General features: G+C 44.4%; 2 protein-coding genes across 3 annotated transcripts; both read right to left on the reverse strand.

Annotated features, from left to right (window-relative positions):
* Positions 1 to 1,082: 1,082 nt before the first annotated feature.
* LOC106575246 (interferon-induced protein 44-like) lies at positions 1,083 to 7,309 on the reverse strand. 2 transcript variants are annotated; one of them, XM_014151635.2, is made up of 9 exons: positions 7,078 to 7,309; positions 6,754 to 6,859; positions 6,197 to 6,586; positions 5,981 to 6,035; positions 5,619 to 5,814; positions 4,412 to 4,564; positions 4,012 to 4,183; positions 2,177 to 2,277; positions 1,083 to 2,057 (listed from the first exon to the last, which is right to left on the reverse strand). In XM_014151635.2, the coding sequence occupies exons 1-9, from the start codon at positions 7,183 to 7,185 to the stop codon at positions 1,869 to 1,871; spliced, it is 1,470 nt and encodes a 489-aa protein (XP_014007110.1). In that variant the 5' UTR covers positions 7,186 to 7,309; the 3' UTR covers positions 1,083 to 1,868. The 2 variants fall into 2 exon arrangements, with proteins under 2 accessions (XP_014007110.1, XP_045554907.1); XM_045698951.1 differs by lacking the exons at positions 1,083 to 2,057; positions 2,177 to 2,277; positions 4,012 to 4,183; positions 4,412 to 4,564 and adding an exon at positions 4,574 to 5,291.
* Positions 7,310 to 7,687: 378 nt separating this feature from the next.
* On the reverse strand, positions 7,688 to 21,671 carry LOC106575248 (guanine nucleotide-binding protein G(I)/G(S)/G(O) subunit gamma-7). Its single transcript, XM_045698952.1, has 4 exons — positions 21,155 to 21,671; positions 13,395 to 13,919; positions 13,161 to 13,270; positions 7,688 to 11,301 (listed from the first exon to the last, which is right to left on the reverse strand). Exons 3-4 carry the CDS (start codon positions 13,239 to 13,241, stop codon positions 11,176 to 11,178), a joined length of 207 nt encoding a protein of 68 aa, XP_045554908.1. The 5' UTR covers positions 13,242 to 13,270; positions 13,395 to 13,919; positions 21,155 to 21,671; the 3' UTR covers positions 7,688 to 11,175.
* Positions 21,672 to 25,187: the final 3,516 nt, after the last annotated feature.

The raw sequence follows: 25,187 nt of genomic DNA on the forward strand, positions 1-25,187 counted from the left end.
CCGTAGCACGTGCTCCAGCAGGTATATTTCACTGGTCACCCCCAAAGCCAATTCCTCCTTCGGCCGCCTTTCCTTCCAGTTCTCTGCTGCCAATGACTGGAACGAATTGCAAAAATCACTAAAGGTGGAGACTCATATCTCCCTCACTAACTTTAAGCATCAGCTATCAGAGCAGCTTACAGATCAATGCACCTGTACATAGCCCATCTGTAAATAGCCCATCCAACTACCTCATCCCCATGTTATTTATTTTATTTATATATATATATATATATATGTATTTATTTATTTTTTGCTCCTTTGCACCCCAGTATCTCTACTTGCACATTCATCTTCTGCACATCTCACTCCAGTGTTTATTTGCGAAATTGTAATTATTTCGCCACTAAGGCCTATTTATTGCCTTACCTCCCTAATCTTACTTCATTTGTACACACTGTATATAGACTTTTCTATTGTGTTATTGACTGTTTATTTATTTATTCCATGTGTAACTCTGTGTTGTTGTTTGTGTCACACTGCTTTGCTTAATCTTGGCCAGGTCGCCGTTGTAAACGAGAACTTGTTCTCAACTGGCCTACCTGGTTAAATAAAGGTGAAATATTTATTTTTTAAATAGGCATAGTTCATAGGGTTGGTTCTGGCATGTGTCTGGCACCGTCTCCTATCTTAACTTATAGAATATATTCTGGACGTTCTGCCAGATGGTCCTAAGACTGGGGGTCATGTCGCCACCTCTCATATCTTTACCAAGCACAGGCAGGAACCAAGGATTACTCATGACACTAAGACAAGATGAACATTTTCAAGGCTATCTCTTCACAAGGTAACATTTTCCATCACGCTACTTTCATTATTCAAGACATTATCAACATTGTTGTTACTGATGAAGGTTTTTACCATAATCCTTTAATATTTCATTAATTTTTCATTAAAAGGATTTACTCTTCTGCTTTTACTTAATGATTGTTGTAAAATTGTTTGCACCAGACTGCATCTCTACATGTCTCTTATGTTGGATGTCTCTCTCTGTCTTTCTGAAAGTTTGGACAACTGTAGAGCAAGTCTGAGTGAGTCAGGTCCTAGATATGTAACAGATATTTATTCAGCATTTAGTTATTTTATATGAAAATACTGTATTGAACAAAGTACAATGAGCAGTATACAGTTGAATGTCTTATCTGACCAATAGCAGTACAGAGTCTACAGAGAAGTGTGGTAGACAACCATACAATACTACATACACATATTGTATCTAATTACAATATACAGTACACTGAGCGGACAAAACATTAAGAACACCTCTTTCCATGACAGACTGACCAGGTGAAGCCAGGTGAAAAGCTATGATCCCTTATTGATGTCACCTGTTAAATGCACTTCAATCTGTGTAGATGAAGGGGAGGACACAGGTTAAAGACAGATTGTTAAACCTTGAGACCATTGAGACATGGATTGTGTATGTGTGCCATTCAGATTGTGAATGGGCAAGACAAAAGACTTAAGTGCCTTTGAACGGGGTATGGTAGTAGGTGGCAGGCGCACCGGTTTGTATCAAGAATTGTAACGCTGCTGGGTTTTTCACACTCAACAGTTTCCCGTGTGTATCAAGAAAGGTCCACCACCCAAACGACATCAATATTAGCAAGGTGTTTCTTAATGTTTGCTATACTCAGTGTAAATTGTAACTGGGAAAAGTCAGAATGGAATAGCCTCAGAGAATTAAGATAAAAATGTTTCTAAAGCGATAACTAAAAGTTGCCATTTAAACACATCCAGGATCAGTGTATTCCCCCTAATCCTAAGCGTACCCATTAGAAGGTAAACCCAAAACTGACTTCAGATCAGTATCACACATATACCCCTAGTCACTCAGACTTCTGGTCCCCAGCCTGATAGATGTCATCAAAGTAGTCGTCAGTATAGCGAAGCATCTGGACCACGGCAGTGAGCAGGAGGATGTCTGTGTGGATGTCCAGCTCAAACTCACGACTGTAGTTCTTCACTGGCAGGACACAGGACTGGGACACACCCAGACACACACTCACCTCACGGGTCTGAAACAAACACACACACACACACACACACACACACACGCTTGTAGTTAAATAAACATGGTGTACTATGTGAGAATAGGGTTCCAGACTCAGCCATGCACTCTCAGCCATGCACTCACCATCCTCTCTATGTAGTGGCTGAGGTAGATGTTGGTCAGGTCTTCTCTCACTAGAGGACAGGCCTCATCCACCTTAGTAAGCAAGACCAGCTGGGGAATACCTAGTGACACAACACCAGGGTTGGGTAGGTTACTTTCTAAATGTAATCAGTTACAGTTACTAGTTACTTGTCCAAAATTGTAATCAGTAATGTAACCTTTGGATTACCCAAACTCAGTAATGTAGTCTGATTACATTTCATTACTTTTATATTACTTTCCCCTTAAGAGGCATTAGAAGAAGACAAAAATGTATGTTACCAATTGAACAACATCTATTGCAGGATAAATCTGTCATGTCCTGACCAGCAGAGGGAGTAATTGTATTAGATTTGGTCAGGACGTGGCAGAGGGGTATTTGTTTCATATAGTTCGGGTTGTGTGTGTTATTTAAGGGGTGTTTGGTTTATGTAGTCTGGGGTTTGAGTAATTGTTCTAGTGTTAGTTTTCTATGGTTTTCTAGTCTGTCTATTTCTGTGTGGTTTGTGTGGCTCCCGATCAGGAACAGCTGTACGTCGTTGTTCCTGATTGGGAGTCATATATTAGTTGCTTGTTTTCACCTGGGGATTTGTGGGTAGTTGTATTTCACACTGCTAGTGATTATTGTAGCCTGTGGAACTGGCACTTATTGTTTTGTTTAGTGTTATCTTTATTCATTAAATATAATGATGAACATGCAACCCGCTGCGCCTTGGTCCTCTCTACCCAACGACAGCCGTTACAAAATCAATTTTAAAGTTTACATAGCTGGCTATATATGGATGTTACATTTTACTTTATGGGTTGGTTGTGTAAGGCTTCTTCTAACCCACCGCTTTATACTACATATAATAATACGATTAAATTATAATCTTTACATTAATATATATATAATTCATAAGTCCAAAAATTGATGTAGCAACTACAGATTCCCCTTTAAGTCTATCAAATATGTACGAGTTTGAGCATGTGTCCATTTTTTATTAGCATGAATTAGATTGAGCAATGAAAGCCCCACCTTTATTCCATAGACTGGGATCTGCACTATGCAGCTGTTGCAAGAGAGCATTTTTCACTGGCTGTCCACTGGTTTCAAAAACAATGATTGATAGGCAGCTTAAACTTCTTGAATTCAACAATTTTTGGGTTCAAATATACATTTAGATTTGTGAACAGCCATCCACAACAACCACAATCCGTAAGGCACAAATAGCTAAATGAGAGAGCAGCAGTGTGATTCACATCAATGCACTATGTAGATATCAATAATAAGTTAATATCCGTATCGCTGTAGACCACACCACTGCTGTCATCCTTACCTCCAAGCGTTTATTCAAGTTGGATAATCTTTTGATACCAACAGCAGTCGTACCATTGGAAGTCATAGATTGGACTGTAGCCTACAAAAGCCTATTCCTGCTCTTTTCCGGCAATCCATCAAACCCATTTGGTGTGTCATCATAGTGGTCTCTGATTTGTGGTCAGACTCGCTCAGGTGGAACAAACTTAAACTTGCGCCTTTTTTTCAATGCTGATTTGAATGTCATTGAGAAAACAGAAGAGTCAAATATATTTTTTCGCAAACATCCTTCATGAATTTAAAAGTAATCATTGAAGTAATCATCTAGTTTTTCAAAAGTATCTGTAATTTGATTACAATATATTTGCTGGTAACGTAACAGATTACAGTTAGCGTTTTTTGTAATCCCTTACATGTAACGGAATACATGTAATCTGTTACTCCCCAACCCTGCACAACACATGTTAACACACACGCACAGACACGTAAACACACACTCACTTCCTTCCTTCCTTACCCATCTTGTTGATCCCCTTGCGGATGGCGGCGAGCTTGTCCACCATCTTGGCAGAGAGCAGAGTGACCTTGCAGGCGTCCAGTACGTAGACCACACAGTGGATCATGTCCTTCAGGCTGGGCGACTTACAGAACCCGACACCATCCGTCTGGACAGACATGGACGGGTTGAACTGGAGGAGAGAAACAGGACTTCAGCCCCCAAGATATATATACTACTACTGCTACTGTACTATCAAGCACATGCTTTCCCTACCGTGAGGCTGGTGCTACTTTAAATCAGAGGACAGGCTCATTGTAATGGCTGGAATGATTGGTATCAAACACATGAAATCCTCTTGTTGATAGAATGAATAGAAATGCATCTTCCCCCACGGCTATCATTTGCCAGTTTTACTCACCTGGTACCGGTCCTGTACGTGGCCCTTCAGGATACTGGTGATGTCGTCTATATCCAGCCCTGCGCTGGGTCCTTCCTCCAGGCCCATGGTGTCACACAGGACCAGAGGGAGAGCCTTCCCACCCTGCTCTGCCTTGATGTTGTAGGTACGGAACTACAGAGAGAGGGAGAGTCCTGTACAATAGTGATGCTCCAGAGGTTTTGTCTAATTTCAGCCAGTAGTTTTGAAAGTAGTGCTCACGAGACAAAACGGGTCCCTGAACATTTGGCGCAATTGTGTACTACATCATCCATTTCGTATGATATGTTATGAATTCCAATTCGTACAATATGTTTTGTAAGTGCTTAAAGGGCAATTCCACGACTTTTCAACCTCATGTTCATTATCTCCAGCGCAATGCCATTGTCCACATATGTGAAAGCAACTCATTCTTTGTTTTGTAGAAAAGAAAATAAAGTAAAACATTTCTACTCGTTCTATATAATTGTTTTTGCATTGTTGTTTTCTGTTTTAATTTGTTTTTCTCTTTTGTTGGTTGGGTGGTGGTTTTGGGTTGGAGGGGGACGGTGTTTGGGGGGGGGTTCGGGAGGGGACTGTGTGGGGGGGTCTTGGATGTTTGAGGGGTAGCTCTCGGGAGAATTATGGGGGGATCTTGGATGGTTGGTGGCCTGGGACTTGGGAACTTGGATCGATGACCTAGAGATCGTTGGTTTGGGTCTTCGATTCGACTTGGTGGGAGACCTGTCGATGTGCCCTTGGACGGGGCGCTTGACCCTGGTTGCTCCTGTGGGCCGCTCTGGATGGGCGTGTCTGCTAGATGGCTGAACGTAATGTAAATGTCGAGCAGCTTCACTGCAGGTAGAGTGTATGTTTTAAAATTCTATAAAAAAAAACCAAAAAAAATTATAAATTAAATAAAGTTCTACCCAATGACATCATCAAAAGTAAAAAAAATAAACAGTGATTTTCAAACACAAAACACAAAACTCAAACACAAAACTCATCACAGAGAACTCTTTTTTTTAGAACATTTATTTTATCTTTTTAACCACAGATCATAGAAACACGCCGTTTTCCCATAAGTAGACACTGATATTTTGCTGGAGATAATGAATATGATGTGAAAAGTGGCGGCATTGCCCTTTAAGATCCCGGACTGCATCTTTAAGCCACACACAATCACGCACGCACAAACACAGTACTGTACCTGTGTGGTGAGGCTGGTGCCAGCGCTGCCGGTGTTAGCCTGCCCGGTAACATGTCCTTTGAAGACAGAGTTGATGGAGTTGAAGAAGCTGGACTTGCCAGCCCCGACCGGACCCACCAGTAGAACTCTGGCCTGGACCACAGACTTTACCTCAGGCTTATAGTTCTTGATATAGTCCATCAGACGGTCCTTGGTGCTGTTAATGATAGAGATGGATGGAGAGATGGAGAAAGGAAGAGAGATGGGTGACAGACGTGATTGATTAATTTAAGTCTGTTCACTGGAACAGCAGAAGTGGTACTAGATGCATCAGTCGATGCATAGTATTATGATTTTTGTACCGCTTTTGAGATTTAACATACCCATATCCTTCCAAGTCAATTTTCCTCCAAGGAGTCTCCAGAATGCCTTCACACCCTGCCAGAAATTGAGACAAACAACAAAACAATCAGATTTAATCAATACACTAATTGCTTCCCCTGGCCTTCTGACTGGTTAGAATATGTTGCCATGTTGGTTACATGTATCCAATGGTTTCAGTAGTGCCTATGGAGTAGGGGCTATAAAGGACCACTCACCTTCCACTCTGTACACCTCACACTCTGTCAGCTGCAGGTCATTGCCATGCATCTCTTCCCCTTCAAAGGCGTAGCAGTTCCCTGCAACAACTTGAACTGTAGCGGTGTTATTATTAAGAAACCACAAGGCACCAACATTAAGACCATAGGCTCCATCTGTGAAACCGTACTGGCCATCGGTACTGGACACACGCAGTGGCTTTTCCCTCTGGTCAGTGATGCTGTAGAGAAAGGCCTTATCATCGTTGATGGCCTGTCCAGTCTGGGCGTAGTCCTTACTGATGTAACCTCCGAAAACAAACCCAGCCCTGTTGTAGGCCACAAGTACGGTGGGTCCCTGGCCATCACAGCGGCTGTGGAACGCTAAACTCATGTAGCCATGGACGCTGGCTTTGAGCAGAACAAAATATAATAGAAAAGTACTTTATTACCTTTTACTGAACCAATCGCTTTGTTCCGCCTGCATTGCAGGTATCTGGCCTGAGAGTAAAAATCATCCCATAAAATGTCATAAAAATAAAGATTGAATTAAAATGAAGTCCATCGTTCCGACAAACCTTTGTAGAGCAGGTGGAGTCTGACATGGCCGAACAGAGACAGCAGCTTCCTCTCCTGTTCTACTGACAGACTGGACTTCACAACACTCATGACGTCTTCGAGGAACTGAGGTAGAAAGACCAGCAATAAATAGTAACAGAAACACATGATCATACTGATTAACCTCACTGTACAGACACACACACCGAGGAAAGAGCGAAAGGCATATAAAGAGAAGACAACAACCCGTCATATTTTCATAGATGCTGCCACACAGATATCTGTTAGAATTGCTTATTTGAAGCTCTTTCTTTAGACTGTATTGATGGTGATGTAGTTCTTACCGTTTGTAACTGATGATCGTGGAAATATAACTCCTTTAATGCAGTGGGCTGCTGGGCTTCAATCACAACATAATCGACCACAAAATCCAGGTCGCGCAGCGCCACCATAAAACAGATGCACAGTAGGTGTGGCTTATCTTTCCTTAAAATCAAAATTGACTTTGACTGGTTCAACCTGCTTTTACTCAAATACAGGACAGGACGGGTAGAGTGAGACTGATAGAGCTCTGCTGGCATGCCAGGTGGGTGTGGTTACTTTAGCAGCATTCTACAACGTACAGCCCGGGGGAGGGACTGCACCTTACACGGCCTGTAGTCTTCCCTCCTCAAGTCATCTCTGGAAATCCGGGGCTTCTACAGTAGGAGATGGCTTAGAAACAAAACATAGTGGTATTTCATTGACAATGAGTTGAAATTCTATCTGAGGCTAGAGAAGCTTCTATGGTCACTTTCAAACAACCTCTGTGTGTGTGTGTGTGTGTGTGTGTGTGGTGTGTGTGTGTGTGTGTGTGTGTGTGTGTGTGTGTGTGTGTGTGTGTGTGTGTGTGTGTGTGTGTGTGTGTGTGTGTGTGTGTGTGTAAGAAGATAAGGAGCAGGTCAGAACAACACATGCGTTATCATATGTTTATTACTGTTGTCTACTTTTCAATATCATCTTTTTTTAACAGCAATATCCACAAACATATGAACAGTAAAGTCTTAACAGTAAAGTATTTAACTGTAAAATATGAACAGTAAAGTCTTAACAGTAAAGTATTTAACTGTAAAATATGAACAGTAAAGTCTTAACAGTAAAGTATTTATCTGTAAAATATGAACAGTAAACTCTTAACATTAAAATATTTAACTGTAAAATATGAACAGTAAACTCTTAACAGTAAAGTATTTAACTGTAAAATATGAACAGTTAAGTCTTAACAGTAAAGTATTTAACTGTAAAATATGAACAGTGTGCAAGAAAACATGAGTTATGGCACATCAGAGCGACCAGATACAAAAAATAGATATTACATTTCCTTCATAATCAATAACTGATCATTCACAATGAATCAAGGCAAAAAGATACAGTAACGCTTTACTTTACAGTCCTGTCCCAGCTGGAATGAACACACTGTGGTAACAATGGGGACTTTCAACCTGGTACCAAATAGTCCTCGCTTGCAACAAAACAGATGTTTTTACAGTGTTATTTCTAAGCAAATACCAAGTTAAAGGAGACTGTAAAACAAAGCGTTACCAGAGATACATACTGTATATGCATACACAGGAGTTAAAAACACAATGATGAGTCCAGGTAAAACTGACCCGAGGTCAGTGTCTAGGGACAGAAATTAGTTTTAGAGTTCTAGCCTTCTGCTCTGGGTAAGATCTAGGATCAGATTCCATTCCCCAAATCTTGACATAATCTTTAGGGGGAGAAAACTTTAAACTGACCTAGATCAGCTATAGTGAATGATGTGGGAATGGGAGCACCACAAGACTTCCGTTCTAGAGCTTTGTGTCCTCTTTAAAGACTGTTAACTCAAATACTCTCAAGTATTCTCAAGTCTAGGGCTAGAACGTTGTTCCTGACCATGTGACCTGACCAGGTAAAACTCCTGGTCCTAACCAGCATACAACACAATACACCACAACAAGGCAAACCATCAATCAACCAATCAATCAATCAAAAATAACTGTCCATGGAATGAAGGAATTAAGAAATAGCAAGATTGTCCCTCAGATAATCAATTGTAAAAGACATTAGGAAACTGTGTGTGTGTGTGTCTGTGTGTGTGAGAGAGAGACAGTGTTTTAATGGTTCAGGTTTGTTTCTCACAGTGCTACAAGTACGGCCACTTCACTGCTTTGTAGATGTGGTTGGCTCCCCGTTTAGTCACTAGGGGATTGTGTGTGTGTGTGTGTGTGTGTGTGTGTGTGTGTGTGTGTGTGTGTGTGTGTGTGTGTGTGTGTGTGTGTGTGTGAACCTGCCTCAAGCTGAATGAGGAAACAAACAGACTAAATTCTGACAGAAGGGAAACATTTACGCAAAAATTGAACGTCCACAGAAAAGATTCTGCAACAGGCTGACATTCTATTAAAGCGCATTTTGTTTTTTTTGGTGGAAAAAGTTTGATGCACTTTGATTGAATTCTGGCCTAGGTTTTATCTTACAAACACTGTACAGTTCGATAATAATACTCGACTGACCTGCTTCTATTTAGAAAGAAACTCAAACCAAAACCCAAAAAGCTACTCTCAAAACGTATCACTTCTGCACTTAAAGAAAGTTTATACACTTTTATTTTTATTTTCTCTAGCGTCTTTTACATTTTTTACAATCAAGTTTGGTTTGGGAGTAGAGAACTGGGTCTGTGGAGGTTGGGAGACAGGACAACACTTTGTAATTGGCTCTTGTTCCTCAATAAAACACATGACGAGCCAATAAGCAAAGCTCATGATGTGATGCTTGCTCTCATGGCAGAACTAGTGATGTATCTAACCACTGATATAGGATCAGATATTTGTACACCCCCTTATGGTTCAAGTTAAGATTGGGGAGGATAATCTGATCCTAGATCTGTGGTTAAGGTAAACTTTTGCCTCAAGTGTAAAGTTAAGGAGTGAATGGAAACCTACAGTATCTGCTAAGTGTATGGCAATAAATGGACAAAATATCGAAACAATAATTAATAAAAAACATATATATATATATATATATATATATATATATATATATATACTTCTGGCGTTAAAAACTTGAACACAGTTAGCCTCTCAGTACTTGGCAGTACTCACGATAAAAGTTTCATTAGGCTGCGTTTACACAGGCAGCACAATTCTGGTCTTTTGCCCAATTATTGGAAAAAGAGCTGATCTGATTGGTCAAAAGACCAATTAGTGGACAAAGATCTGAATTAGGCTGCCTGTGTAAACGCAGCCTTTTAGACACAGATCTAGCATCAGATGACCCTCCCTAAATCCTAACCTTTACCATTAGAGGGAAAACACAAGACTGATCTTAGATCAGTGTCTATGAGCAACTTACTCCACAAGTGGACACAGCTGGAGTTTTGGCCTATAGAAAACCCACTGACCAAGAATTCAAAACCAAAGCAGAAACACTGTTGATCGATAACCGTCGCTAGAGTGGGGGAGTATGTAGCCTATGCTTTAGCTCAGTGGGCTAACACAGTCTAGTGGCATTGCAGATGATCCGGGTTTAAACCCAGTGGGTACATATGCAGCATGTACCAACCTGCTCAGTGTTCACAAAAACACTGACATTACCATTGGCCCAAGGTTTCAGGAAGGGGCCATCCCCATTGTGATACTTAGCAAGTCAGTGGCAAGTCAGCCACTATATGGCTAACAAACACACCATGTATAGCCACGGTGGTTTAGTGATGGGTATCCATGCCTGAGACCTGAAGACTTGTATTAGCTTCCACGGCTAATGGCTAGGCTTTAGCTGACAGGGCTAACACATCTTGCATCACATGGACGACCCAGGTTTTACACCAGATTGGTCACACATACACCCCCCACCTCACTCCTTACCCTCATGTACCTTACACCCCTCATTCCACAGCACCCAGATACATGCTATCAGTCTATTGATTAATCAATGAATCAATAAATCATTGATTCACTAAAATACATGCTATACATCAGCCTATGACTTCATGTAGGCGACAGTGGATTCCTATTAAGATAATTGTCCTAATCCCTTTTTGAAGTAAATCTGTCATCTCCACTTGAGTGTCACTATCTCTGTGGGTGAGTCAGTAACCAGTATCAGGTAGGGCTGCATGTTAGTGCAGGCTTACCCTCAGCACCACAGAGAAACAACTCAGGGCTAATATCACTAATGTGGTAATGTGTCCTGTGAACACAGACACCGCCCCCTAGCTGTGGCTATTGAGTAGGGCGCTTTTCCAGAGTGGCTATTTCCTTTCTCTCTGTGTGTGTGTGTGTGTGTGTGTGTGTGTGTGTGTGTGTGTGTGTGTGTGTGTGTGTGTGTGTGTGTGTGTGTGTGTGTGTGTGTGTGTGTGTGTGTGTGTGTGTGTGTGTGTGTGTGTGTGTGTGTGAGAGAGATGGGCAGAGACGAGTGTGCAGCTATAGAATGATGCAGGGTTTCTTGTCTTTGAAAGGGTTTTCTGACGTTGGGACGCCAACGAGGAGCGGGTCGTTATGGGCGTGCTGCTCACAGTAACTCATCAGGTCTGCTGCTGCCTTAGACACCTGGAGAGAGCGAGAGAGAGAGAGCGGCAGGATGAGAGAGAGAAGGGGAGAGTGAGAGGGAGAGAAGGCGGATAGAGTAGAGAGAAAGATAGGAGGGGTAGAGAGAGAAGGGGAGAGAGAGAGAGGAGGCAGGTAGAGGGATATTGTGATGCTTTGGCAACAGTGGACTGCTCCTTACAGTGGGTTTCTCCTTACAGTGGACTGCTCCTTACAGTGGACTGCTCCTTACAGTGGGTTTCTCCTTACAGTGGACTGCTCCTTACAGTGGGTTTCTCCTTACAGTGGACTGCTCCTTACAGTGGACTGCTCCTTACAGTGGGTTTCTCCTTACAGTGGACTGCTCCTTACAGTGGGTTTCTCCTTACAGTGGACTGCTCCTTACAGTGGACTGCTCCTTACAGTGGGTTTCTCCTTACAGTGGACTGCTCCTTACAGTGGACTGCTCCTTACAGTGGGTTTCTCCTTACAGTGGACTGCTCCTTACAGTGGACTGCTCCTTACAGTGGGTTTCTCCTTACAGTGGACTGCTCCTTACAGTGGATTTCTCCTTACAGTGGACTGCTCCTTACAGTGGACTGCTCCTTACAGTGGACTGCTCCTTACAGTGGACTGCTCCTTACAGTGGACTGCTCCTTACAGTGGACTGCTCCTTACAGTGGACTGCTCCTTACAGTGGGTTTCTCCTTACAGTGGACTGCTCCTTACAGTGGGTTTCTCCTTACAGTGGACTGCTCCTTACAGTGGACCGCTCCTTACAGTGGACTGCTCCTTACAGTGGGTTTCTCCTTACAGTGGATTTCTCCTTACAGTGGGTTTCTCCTTACAGTGGACTGCTCCTTACAGTGGACTGCTCCTTACAGTGGACTGCTCCTTACAGTGGGTTTCTCCTTACAGTGGATTTCTCCTTACAGTGGGTTTCTCCTTACAGTGGACTGCTCCTTACAGTGGACTGCTCCTTACAGTGGACTGCTCCTTACAGTGGGTTTCTCCTTACAGTGGACTGCTCCTTACAGTGGACTGCTCCTTACAGTGGGTTTCTCCTTACAGTGGACTGCTCCTTACAGTGGACTGCTCCTTACAGTGGATTTCTCCTTACAGTGGACTGCTCCTTACAGTGGACTGCTCCTTACAGTGGGTTTCTCCTTACAGTGGACTGCTCCTTACAGTGGACTGCTCCTTACAGTGGGTTTCTCCTTACAGTGGACTGCTCCTTACAGTGGACTGCTCCTTACAGTGGGTTTCTCCTTACAGTGGATTTCTCCTTACAGTGGGTTTCTCCTTACAGTGGGTTTCTCCTTACAGTGGACTGCTCCTTACAGTGGACTGCTCCTTACAGTGGGTTTCTCCTTACAGTGGATTTCTCCTTACAGTGGGTTTCTCCTTACAGTGGACTGCTCCTTACAGTGGACTGCTCCTTACAGTGGGTTTCTCCTTACAGTGGACTGCTCCTTACTGTGGACTGCTCCTTACAGTGGGTTTCTCCTTACAGTGGACTGCTCCTTACTGTGGACTGCTCCTTACAGTGGACTGCTCCTTACAGTGGATTTCTCCTTACTGTGGACTGCTCCTTACAGTGGGTTTCTCCTTACAGTGGATTTCTCCTTACAGTGAACTGTTCCTTACAGTGGGGCAGCAGGGTAGCCTAGTGGTTAGAGTGTTGGGCTAGTAACTGAAAGGTTGCAAGTTCAAATCCCCAAGGTACAAATCTGTCGTTCTGCCCCTGAACAAGGCAGTTAACCCACTGTTCCTAGGCTGTCATTGAAAATAAGAATTTGTTCTTAACTGAGTTGCCTAGGTAAAAAAATCAAACAGTGGATTGCTTCTAACATGCTAATAAAAACCTTAGTGTTGACACACACCTTAATACGCTCGATCCCTGCCTCGATCCTCAGTTGTTCCACCAGTTTCCTGGCCTGGGCGATGTTGTTATTGGTTGACATCCTGATCCATCAATACACACACACCCCCACTATGGGGGGGGGGAGAGAAATAAATAATTTAAAAGCAGCTTTATACTGCCCTCATGTGGTTTTCTGCTACAGTCATCAGATTCTTTTCTCAGGCTTGATTGTCCTAAATCACACACTACCTACCTAGTGGATGGTGTGCAGATTGGAGTCTGCTCCAGTGGCCAGACAGGTGTGTGTTGGGTTGGTAGACAGGTGTACCAGGTGGGACAGGTGTGTGTTGGGTTGGTAGACAGGTGTACCAGGTGGGACAGGTGTGTGTTGGGTTGGTAGACAGGTGTACCAGGTGGGACAGGTGTGTGTTGGGTTGGTAGACAGGTGTACCAGGTGGGACAGGTGTGTGTTGGGTTGGTAGACAGGTGTACCAGGTGGGACAGGTGTGTGTTGGGTTGGTAGACAGGTGTACCAGGCGGGACAGGTGTGTGTTGGGTTGGTAGACAGGTGTACCAGATGGGACAGGTGTCTGTTGGGTTGGTAGACAGGTGTACCAGGCAGGACAGGTGTGTGTTGGGTTGGTAGACAGGTGTACCAGGTAGGGCAGGTGTGTGTGTGTGTGTGCAGGGGAAGGGCTGACCAGGTGAGTTGGGTCACTCAGATGGACAGGAGTGGTTGTGACCTCAGGTCAGATGGTCAGCTGTAAACCTTCACCTCCTGCAGAGTAGAAGTTTCAAGTTTTTAATATCACATGCGCAAGTACAGTGAAATACCTTTCTTTCAGACTCAACACCCAACAATGCAGTAATCAATAACAATGTAATACTAGAAAAAAACATACGAGAAATAAGAAGAAATATGAAGAAACACAATAACTAAGTAAACATTGTCACGTCCTGGCCAGTATAAGGGTTAATTATTATTGTAGTTTGGTCAGGACGTGGCAGAGGGTATTTGTTTTATGTGGTTCGGGGTGGTGTTTTGGTAAAAGGGCGTTTGATTTATTATTTCCGGGTTTTTGGTTTATGGTCTATGTTTATGTATTTCTATGTGTAGTCTGGTTAATGTATTTCTATGTTAGGTTGATTGGGGTTTAGGACTCTCAATTGGAGGCAGGTGCTTCCTCGTTGCCTCTGATTGAGAGTCCTATATATGGGTAATTGTTTGGTGTAGGTTTTTGTGGGAGATTGTTTCTTGTCTAGCGTGTATGAGCCTGAGAAGACTGTTCGGTGATCATGAGTTTGTTTTGTTGTTTTGGTGCTAATTTTGAGTTTAATAAATGTTCAAGATGAACAAACACAGTCCTGCTGCATTTTGGTCCTCCTTCACCATCGATAACCGTGACAGAATCTCCCAACACAAAAGGACCAAGCAGCAGAGGAAGGAGCAACAGGTGGACTGGAAGGAGCAGAGGGAATTTGAATTGGACAAACGGGAGAAATGGACATGGGAGCAAGTTATGGCCGGAGAGGGCCCATGGAAGAAATGGAGCAAAGACCGGGAATGCTACCGAGGAACACGACTGGCGATTAAACCCGAGAGGCAGCCCCAATAATTTTTTTGGGGGGGGCATATGGGTAGTTTGGCGGGGCAAGTTTGGAGCCCCAGGCCAAATCCCCGGACTGTTTCACAGAAGCCAGTTAATGGACAGGTCTCGTGCTTCGGGGTAATGAGTATTATGGCAAGGCCAAGTGTTTTTAGGCCAGTACGCGCTATACCAGCGCCCCGCATTTACCAGGGGGTAGTGGGCATTCAGCTAGAAAGGGCGATGCCAGGTTTAAGCTTGAGACCGCCAGTAAGCCTCCAAGGTCCTATATATCCTGTTCCCGCTTCACGCACTAGCCTAGAGGTGCGTGTTCCCAGTCTGGCACGTCCAGTACCAGCACCACGCACCAGGTTTCAAGTGCGTCAGCCCAGTCCGACTCGTCCTGTTCCCGCTCCCCGCACTAGCCTGGAGGTGCGTGTTCCCAGTAGTATAGTATGTTTATCCATATACATATCTACCTCCATCACTCCAGTATTCCTGCTCATTGTAGATATGGTATTGGAACTGACCCTGTATATAGTATGTTTATCCATATACATATCTACCTTCATCACTCCAGTATTCCTGCTCATTGTAGATATGGTATTGGAACTGACCCTGTATATAGTATGTTTATACATATCTACCTTCATCACTCCAGTATTCCTGCTCATTGTAGATATGGTATTGGAACTGACCCTGTATATAGTATGTTTATACATATCTACCTTCATCACTCCAGTATTCCTGCTCATTGTAGATATGGTATTGGAACTGACCCTGTATATAGTATGTTTATACATATCTACCTTCATCACTCCAGTATTCCTGCTCATTGTAGATATGGTATTGGAACTGACCCTGTATATAGTATGTTTGTCACGGTTATCGATGGTGAAGGAGGACCAAAATGCAGCAGGACTGTGTTTGTTCATCTTGAACATTTATTAAACTCAAAATGAACACCAAAACAACAAAACAAACTCATGATCACCGAACAGTCTTCTCAGGCTCATACACGCTAGACAAGAAACAATCTCCCACAAAAACCTACACCAAACAATTACCCATATATAGGACTCTCAATCAGAGGCATCGAGGAAGCACCTGCCTCCAATTGAGAGTCCCAAACCCCAATCAACCTAACATAGAAATACATTAACCAGACTACACATAGAAATACATAATACATAATACACGTCCTGACCAAACTACAATAACAATTAACCCTTATACTGGCCAGGACGTGACAGTACCCCCCTAAAAGTTCTAACCCCGGAAGCACCTCAAGAATAACAAAACCCCAAACAACAACAAAAAATCCCCCTCTACTAAAGGGAGGGAAGGGAGGGTGGCTGCCGTCACCGACGGCACTTGTGCTAGACCCCCCCTCCCCAACCCACCTATGCAGGTGGTGGTTCAGGCTCCGGCCTATTGTCCTCCAGAGTGCCGACCGACCCGATCAGCCTCGGACCGTAGGCAGACTCCCCCTGCTCTGGATCATGGGCAGACCTCCTCTCCACCCTGTATGCAGACTCATCAATTAAACCGTTAATTACTTTAAGTTCTGAAATGTCAGGCTTACTCAGTTTAGGGTTGCTGCTAGACTCCCTTGATTTTTGGTCATCAGCAGACTCTGGGCCGACGGGCCACTCTGGCTGATCCGGGCCGACGGGCCACTCTGGCTGATCCGGGCCGACGGGCCACTCTGGCTGATCCGGGCCGACGGGCCACTCTGGCTGATCCGGGCCGTCGGGCCACTCTGGCTGATCCGGGCCGTCGGGCCACTCTGGCTGATCCGGGCCGTCGGGCCACTCTGGCTGATCCGGGCCGTCGGGCCACTGGCTGATCCGGGCCGTCGGGCCACTCTGGCTGATCCGGGCAGTCGGGCCACTCTGGCATCTCCGGGCAGTCGGGCCACTCTGGCATCTCCGGGCAGTCGGGCCACTCTGGCATCTCCGGGCAGTCGGGCCACTCTGGCATCTCCGGGCAGTCGGGCCACTCTGGCATCTCCGGGCAGTCGGGCCACTCTGGCATCTCCGGGCAGTCGGGCCACTCTGGCAGCTCCTGACTGTGCAGGGGCCTCCTGACTGACGGGCCGCTCTGGCGGCTCCTGACTGACGGGCAGCTCTGGCGACTCCTGACTGACGGGCGGCTCTGGCGACTCCTGACTGACGGGCGGCTCTGGCGACTCCTGACTGACGGGCGGCTCTGGCGACTGCTGACTGACGGGCGGCTCTGGCGACTCCTGACTGACGGGTGGCTCTGGCGACTCCTGACTGACGGGCGGCTCTGGCGACTCCTGACTGACGGGCGGCTCTGGCGACTCCTGACTGACGGGCGGCTCTGGCGACTCCTGACTGACGGGCGGCTCTGGCGACTCCTGACTGACGGGCAGCTCTGGCGTCTCCTGACTGAGCCAACGCACTGGAAGCCTGGTGGGTGGTGCTGGTACTGGGATTATCAGCCTGGGAACACGCACCTCCAGGCTAGTGCGGGGAGCGGGAACAGGACGAGTCGGACTGGGCTGACGCACTTGAAGCCTGGTGCTGGTACTGGACGTACCAGACTGGGAACACGCACCTCCAGGCTAGTGCGGGGAGTGGGAACAGGACGAGTCGGACTGGGCTGACGCACTTCCGGGTCCGCACGAGAGACAGGAACTGGAAACACCGTGCTATGGAGGCGCACAGGCGGTCTTGATCTTACCTCCTGCACAACCCGTCCTGGCTGGATGGAACTAGTAGCCCTGCACGAGCGGGGTGCTCGTACAGGGCGGACTGGGCTGTGCAGGGGCCTGATGGTTGCCGTGCGTAGAGCGGGAGTTGGGTAGATTGGTCCTAGGAGGCGTACCGGCGACCAGATGCGCTGCGTAGGCATCCTCCTACCAGGCTGGATGCCCACTCTAGCACAGCACCTGCGAGGGGCTGGAATAACTCGCACCGGACTGTGCGTGCGTATGGGCGAGATTGTGCGCTCTTCCGCAAAACATGGCGCCCTCCACCTCATACGCTCCTCCATATAAACACGGGTAGCTGGCTTATGCCTCACCCTTGGCCCAGCCAAACTACCCGTGTGCCCCCCAAAAAACAATTATTGGGGGTGCCTCTCGTGCTTCAACGCCAGTCGTGTTCCTCGGTAACGTTCCCGGTCCTTACCAGCCTTTCGCCTTTGCTCCCTCTCTCTTACCACCTGTCCCCATGGAAGGCGATCCTTTCCTGCTTGGATCTCCTCCCAAGTGTAGGAGCCTTTTCCCCCCAAAATCTCCTCCCAAGTCCATCTCTCACCATAGTCCAACTCAAATTCCCTCTGCTCCTTATAATCCACCTGTTGCTCCTTCCTCTGCTGCTTGGTCCATTTGTGGTGGGAGATTCTGTCACGGTTGTTGTTGGGAAAGGAGGACCAAAATGCAGCAGGTATGTGGTTGCTCATCTTGAACTTTTATTAACTCAAAATGAACACCAAAATAACAAAACGAACTCACGATCAACGAAACAGTCTTCTCAGGCTCACACACGCTAGACAAGAAACAGGCTCACACACGCTAGACAAGAAACAATCTCCCACAAAACCTACACCAAACAATTACCCATATATAGGACTCTCAATCAGAGGCAACGAGGAAGCACATGCCTCCAATTGAGAGTCCCAACCCCCCCATTAACCTAACATAGAAATACACTCACTCGACTAAACATAGAAATACCTAAACATAGAACATAAACCAAAACCCGGAAATAATAAATCAAACGCCCTTCAACAAACACACCACCCCGAACCACATAAAACAAATACCCTCTGCCACGTCCTGACCAAACTACAATAACAATTAACCCTTATACTGGCCAGGACGTGACAATGTATAAACATACGAAATACAGGGTCAGTTCCAATACCATATTTACAATGAGCAGGAATACTGGAGTGATGGAGGTAGATATGTATATGTATAAACATACTATATACAGGGTCAGTACCAATACCATATCTACAATTAGCAGGAATACTGGAGTGATGAAGGTAGATATGTATATGTATAAACATACTATATACAGGGTCAGTACCAATACCATATCTACAATGAGCAGGAATACTGGAGTGATGAAGGTAGATATGTATAAACATACTATATACAGGGTCAGTTCCAATACCATATCTACAATGAGCAGGAATACTGGAGTGATGAAGGTAGATATGTATATGGATAAACATACTATATACAGGGTCAGTTCCAATACCATATCTACAATGAGCAGGAATACTGGAGTGATGAAGGTAGATATGTATAAACATACTATATACAGGGTCAGTACCAATACCATATTTACAATGAGCAGGAATACTGGAGTGATGAAGGTAGATATGTATAAACATACTATATACAGGGTCAGTTCCAATACCATATCTACAATGAGCAGGAATACTGGAGTGATGAAGGTAGATATGTTGGATAAACATACTATATACAGGGTCAGTACCAATACCATATCTACAATGAGCAGGAATACTGGAGTGATGGAGGTAGATATGTATATGGATAAACATACTATATACAGGGTCAGTACCAATACCATATCTACAATGAGCAGGAATACTGGAGTGATGAAGGTAGATATGTATAAACATACTATATACAGGGTCAGTTCCAATACCATATCTACAATGAGCAGGAATACTGGAGTGATGAAGGTAGATATGTATAAACATACTATATACAGGGTCAGTTCCAATACCATATCTACAATGAGCAGGAATACTGGAGTGATGGAGGTAGATATGTATATGTATAAACATACTATATACAGGGTCAGTACCAATACCATATCTACAATGAGCAGGAATACTGGAGTGATGGAGGTAGATATGTATATGGATAAACATACTATATACAGGGTCAGTTCCAATACCATATCTACAATGAGCAGGAATACTGGAGTGATGAAGGTACTGTAGATATAACATTTGGTGACTATTATTTTACATTCATATAAACGTTTCAGCTACATAGTAATGAATAACTGTCTTTCATTTATTTTGGATTCGCAGAAACAAGTTAATTGTGTCACGTGCTAGAAAGTTCCCATTGTTTCAATACATTCTGTACCAAACTATTCACTAGAAAATATGGGCCTCTCTCTCCCTCTCTTTCTCACTCTCTCTCCCTCTCTCAGGAGTCGTACTGTAATTACTCTACTGTGGAGGACCTTGAGATTAATGGCTCTAATTAGGGCTGTGTGTGTGTGTGTGTGCGTGTGTGTGTGTGTGTGTGTGTGTGTGTGTGTGTGTGTGTGTGAGTACATTATGTATGAGCTAATAACTATATTTAAAGTTTGACAGTTTAAAGGCAGTAAATACGCAAGATAAAATGGAAGGCATGCAAAGAAAACGGTCATACATGCTGCCATATCCGTTAAAACTTCAGAAGCTGCTGGCCTATCCACTGAGCTAATTTCATACGCCTGTTGATGTTCCAACTAGTTTCAAACTTTCCCGACGAGGGTATATTCTCTCATTCCCAGACAAAGGGTAAGTGACCTGAAGCATTGTTTGACAGTCTGGATCATTATTTTGACCCTCAGAATTATATCCAGGCCTATAGGCCAACGAATAGCCAGTTAGAAACAGTATCGTCGTGTCTTGTGCAGTGTGCTAGTATAGACCATCACATTAGTAGGCTGACATGATTAGACAATACACTGTATTAATTTGACGGTATTTATCAGTTCATGGCGATTCCACTGGTAGGCTAAAGAAATAGCTGAGCATCCAATATGGACCCTATAGCTGACTCGACACGCGTAAATTCCCAACAATGGACTACATGGGTCTATGTGTTGCCCCTGCATGCCACAGTAAGCTTGTTCTGCCGATTGAAAACACAATGCGGGCATTTTGACGGATGGAACAGTGGGTCCTCGGCCACACACACACACACACACACACACACACACACACACACACATATGGGCCTACTACGGTAATAGGCCTACTGCATAGTCGAATCTCAGCCGGAGAATAGGCTGTTGACATGTCGTTAGAATGCGTATGGAAGCTATTCGCCTGTTGGAAATAATGCATGCCTTGCAAAGAGCCTAGTAAGCAAATTTGACACTTCCCTCAAACCATCCAGCTGTTTTAGACATCGCTGCTTCCCTCTGATCTATCAGCTACAGTGTGCGCTACCGACGTTTTGATAACGTTTCTCGCACAGACCCTGTCCCCCAGTTCCTCTCCTCCCCACCCTCTCTCTCTCTCCGCCCTGGCTTGGGAAACCCGAATTCGTGACCGATGACTCTCTCTTTCCCTTAAGCGCTGCTTTTCCATGACCAAAATCGGGAAGACAAGCGCACATAAACCGCAAATAAGTACACGGTTCTGTAAAGAGGTGATATAAACAGATAAAATAGAATGATATTTCCCAACTCACCTCCGAATGCGCTGTATTCCTGATTTAAAGGGGCAGCTTCGTTGGTTCCACAGTCCGTTCGTTCAATCTCGGTTTTTACCGAATCAAACGCCACCCCCTCTGTTGGCTAGCGGTGTCTGTCCACCCTATTCCCCCCTCCCTCACTCCGTCACTTCTGACAGCCAGCTAGCGCTCTCACACACCAACTTGATTTCCCCCTTGAGAAAAACAAAAGGGTTGGTTCAGACCATAAAGGATGAAGTTGCCGTTAGACGTCGATCTAAGTTCAGTTTTGCGTTTTTCCCACCAATGGTTAAGGTTAGAATTGGGGAGGATGAGCAGATCCTAGATCAGTGGTTACGGGAGTTCAATAAGATGGCCCTTGTTCCAAATCGAAAACCAATCGGTATTATACAATTGCACAAACATTTCGGTTGTGGCGCTTTATGTAGGTCTATCGAACATCAGATATTAATGTAAGTATTTTCTCTTTCCCGGTGTGTGCCCGGAGTGTGAGCTGCTTTCAATGTATCCGCTATACGCATCTGGACACCGAGTTGATACAGTATCAAACAGCAGGGTGCAGTAACATATATACACGCAGGGAGGCGCCCTTACTCAATGTTATTTACAAAGGGAAAGGACTCTTCATTCCGACTGATATACAAGCTACATGCTGGGCCTGGTCTCTGCCGTATTTTCACCTATAGTCGATCACAAACACACACATACAGACACATACAGACACATACATACAGACACATACAGACAGACAGACAGACAGACAGACAGACAGACAGACAGACAGACAGACAGACAGACAGACAGACAGACAGACAGACAGACAGACAGACAGACAGACAGACAGACAGACAGACAGACAGACAGACAGACAGACAGACAGACAGACAGACAGACCAAAGGTTTCCCATACAGTGGCAGTCTATAGTCATTCCCCACTTTAGTGGGCTTTTTATATCCACCAGAGAGCTAAAAATAGCAGGGAGAGGAGAGAGAGAGAGAGAAAGGTAGGGTGAGAAAGAGAGAGCGAGGGAGGGAGAAAGAGAGAGGGAGTGAGCGAGGGAGGGAGAAAGAGAGAGGGAGGGAGAAAGAGAGGGAGATAGCGAGGGAGGGAGAAAGAGAGGGAGAGAGCGAGGGAGGGAGAAAGAGAGAGGGAGATAGCGAGGGAGGGAGAAAGAGAGAGGGAGATAGCGAGGGAGTGAGAGAGGGAGGGAGAAAGAGAGGGAGAAAGAGAGAGGGAGGGAGAAAGAGAGAGGGAGGGAGAAAGAGAGGGAGAAAGAGAGAGGGAGGGAGAAAGAGAGAGGGAGGGAGAAAGAGAGAGGGAGGGAGAAAGAGAGAGGGAGGGTGGAGGAGAGAGGGAGGGAGAAAGAGAGGGAGAAAGAGAGAGGGAGGGAGAAAGAGAGAGGGAGGGAGAAAGAGAGGGAGAGAGCATTTACCGCATTGGCCTCATTTCTACTGAAGTGTGAAATTATGCTGATGCTACATTTAGCTTTCATTTCCTCTCCTTTGATGTCTCTCTCTCTCTCTCTCTCTCTCTCTCTCTCTCTCCCTCCATCTTTCTTCCATCTCTCTCTCTCTCTCTCTCTCTCTCTCTCTCTCTCTCTCTCTCTCTCTCCTTTCTCTTTTACCCTCCATCTTTCTTCCATCTCTCTCTCGTTCCTCTCTTTCTCCCCTCCCTCCCTCTGTCTCTCTCTCCCTCCCTCTTGCTCACCCCTCTCCCCTCCCTCTCTCTCCCTCCCTCTCTCTGATGTGAGCAGTAGCTAAAGCACTAACACAAACTACAAAACATTGCAGTACGCTAAGAATCTGGATCAGTACTGAATTGGAATTCTCACAGTACCATTTGGACTCTAGATCAGTTTAGCAGTATATGAGCATGTAACAGAGGTCGTTTGGTGAACCAAGCTCAAGTGATCAGTAACCAAACCACCTAGACTTTAGCTCACCGGGTGAACACAGTCTTGTGGCGCACAGATGACCCGGGATTAAACCCAGTTGGTCAAAAGACTAAGGACTGTATTTCTGTTAAATCAGCTGGGTTTAAAATCCTCACCATCACCCTGAACTGTTACTAGTCAGTAGCCCCCAGTAGGTGCTAAAATGGCTGCCATAGAATGATGTGATGTTATCTAAGAGCATTGTCATAGTTATGTGTTCAAACCAAAATGGCCATAGTCTCTCTATACATTATATGACTCATGAGGGGTGACTAAAGGGACACATACACTCTCTCTGTCTCTCTCTCTCTCTCTCTCTCTCTCTCCCTGTTCTCTCTTCCCACCTCTCTCTGACTCATAAAGCCTGTGAGTAACTCCATTCTCCATGAGATGGCTGTTAAATTCATTATACCCTGGGTCGGGTGTGTGTGTGTTGTTTGTTTTATAGCCTCTATGTTAAAACAGGGTCAACTGTGTTTGTGTTTTATAGTCTCTATGTTAAAACAGGGTCAACTGTGTTTGTGTTGTATAGTCTCTATGTTAAAACAGGGTCAACTGTGTTTGTGTTTTATAGTCTCTATGTTAAAACAGGGTCAACTGTGTTTGTGTTTTATAGCCTCTATGTTAAAACAGGGTCAACTGTGTTTGTGTTTTATAGTCTCTATGTTAAAATAGGGTCAACTGTGTTTGTGTTTTATAGTCTCTATGTTAAAACAGGGTCAACTGTGTTTGTGTTGTATAGCCTCTATGTTAAAACAGGGTCAACTGTGTTTGTGTTTTATAGCCTCTATGTTAAAACAGGGTCAACTGTGTTTGTGTTTTATAGTCTCTATGTTAAAACAGGGTCAACTGTGTTTGTGTTTTATAGTCTCTATGTTAAAACAGGGTCAACTGTGTTTGTGTTTTATAGTCTCTATGTTAAAACAGGGTCAACTGTGTTTGTGTTTTATAGTCTCTATGTTAAAACAGGGTCAACTGTGTTTGTGTTTTATAGCCTCTATGTTAAAACAGGGTCAACTGTGTTTGTGTTTTATAGTCTCTATGTTAAAACAGGGTCAACTGTGTTTGTGTTGTATAGTCTCTATGTTAAAACAGGGTCAACTGTGTTTGTGTTGTATAGTCTCTATGTTAAAACAGGGTCAACTGTGTTTGTGTTGTATAGCCTCTATGTTAAAACAGGGTCAACTGTGTTTGTGTTTTATAGCCTCTATGTTAAAACAGGGTCAACTGTGTTTGTGTTTTATAGTCTCTATGTTAAAACAGGGTCAACTGTGTTTGTGTTGTATAGTCTCTATGTTAAAACAGGGTCAACTGTGTTTGTGTTGTATAGTCTCTATGTTAAAACAGGGTCAACTGTGTTTGTGTTTTATAGTCTCTATGTTAAAACAGGGTCAACTGTGTTTGTGTTGTATAGTCTCTATGTTAAAACAGGGTCAACTGTGTTTGTGTTTTATAGTCTCTATGTTAAAACAGTGTCAACTGTGTTTGTGTTTTATAGTCTCTATGTTAAAACAGGGTCAACTGTGTTTGTGTTTTATAGTATCTATGTTAAAACAGGGTCAACTGTGTTTGTGTTTTATAGTCTCTATTTTAAAACAGGGTCAACTGTGTTTGTGTTTTATAGTCTCTATTTTAAAACAGGGCCAACTGTGTTTGTGTTGTATAGACTCTATGTTAAAACAGTGTCAACTGTGTTTGTGTTTGTGATGGTGTATGTTAAAACAGGGTCAACTGTGTTTGTGTTTGTGATGGTGTATGTTAAAACATTGTTAACGGTGGGTGTTGTATGTAAACAGCATTATGTCAGTTATGTTAGAGGCTAATTAGTTACACTTTAACAAGGATGGCATCAAGAGTGTATGTTTGTGTAACCTCGGAGGCACGTGAAGGGTGTGTGTGTGTTATCAGGGTGTGTGTCACCCTCATAATCATTCAACAGAGGGCTGCTAACCTTAGGTCTTAGGTCTCTTCACATTACATTACAGCCTCACACACACACACACACACACACACACACACACACACACACACACACACACACACACACACACACACACACACACACACACAGCCTAGAAGATCTATGGCTGTCGTAA

The sequence above is a fragment of the Salmo salar genome, chromosome ssa17 (genome assembly GCF_905237065.1).
Source record: "Salmo salar chromosome ssa17, Ssal_v3.1, whole genome shotgun sequence".
In the NCBI taxonomy this organism is placed as follows: domain Eukaryota; kingdom Metazoa; phylum Chordata; class Actinopteri; order Salmoniformes; family Salmonidae; genus Salmo; species Salmo salar.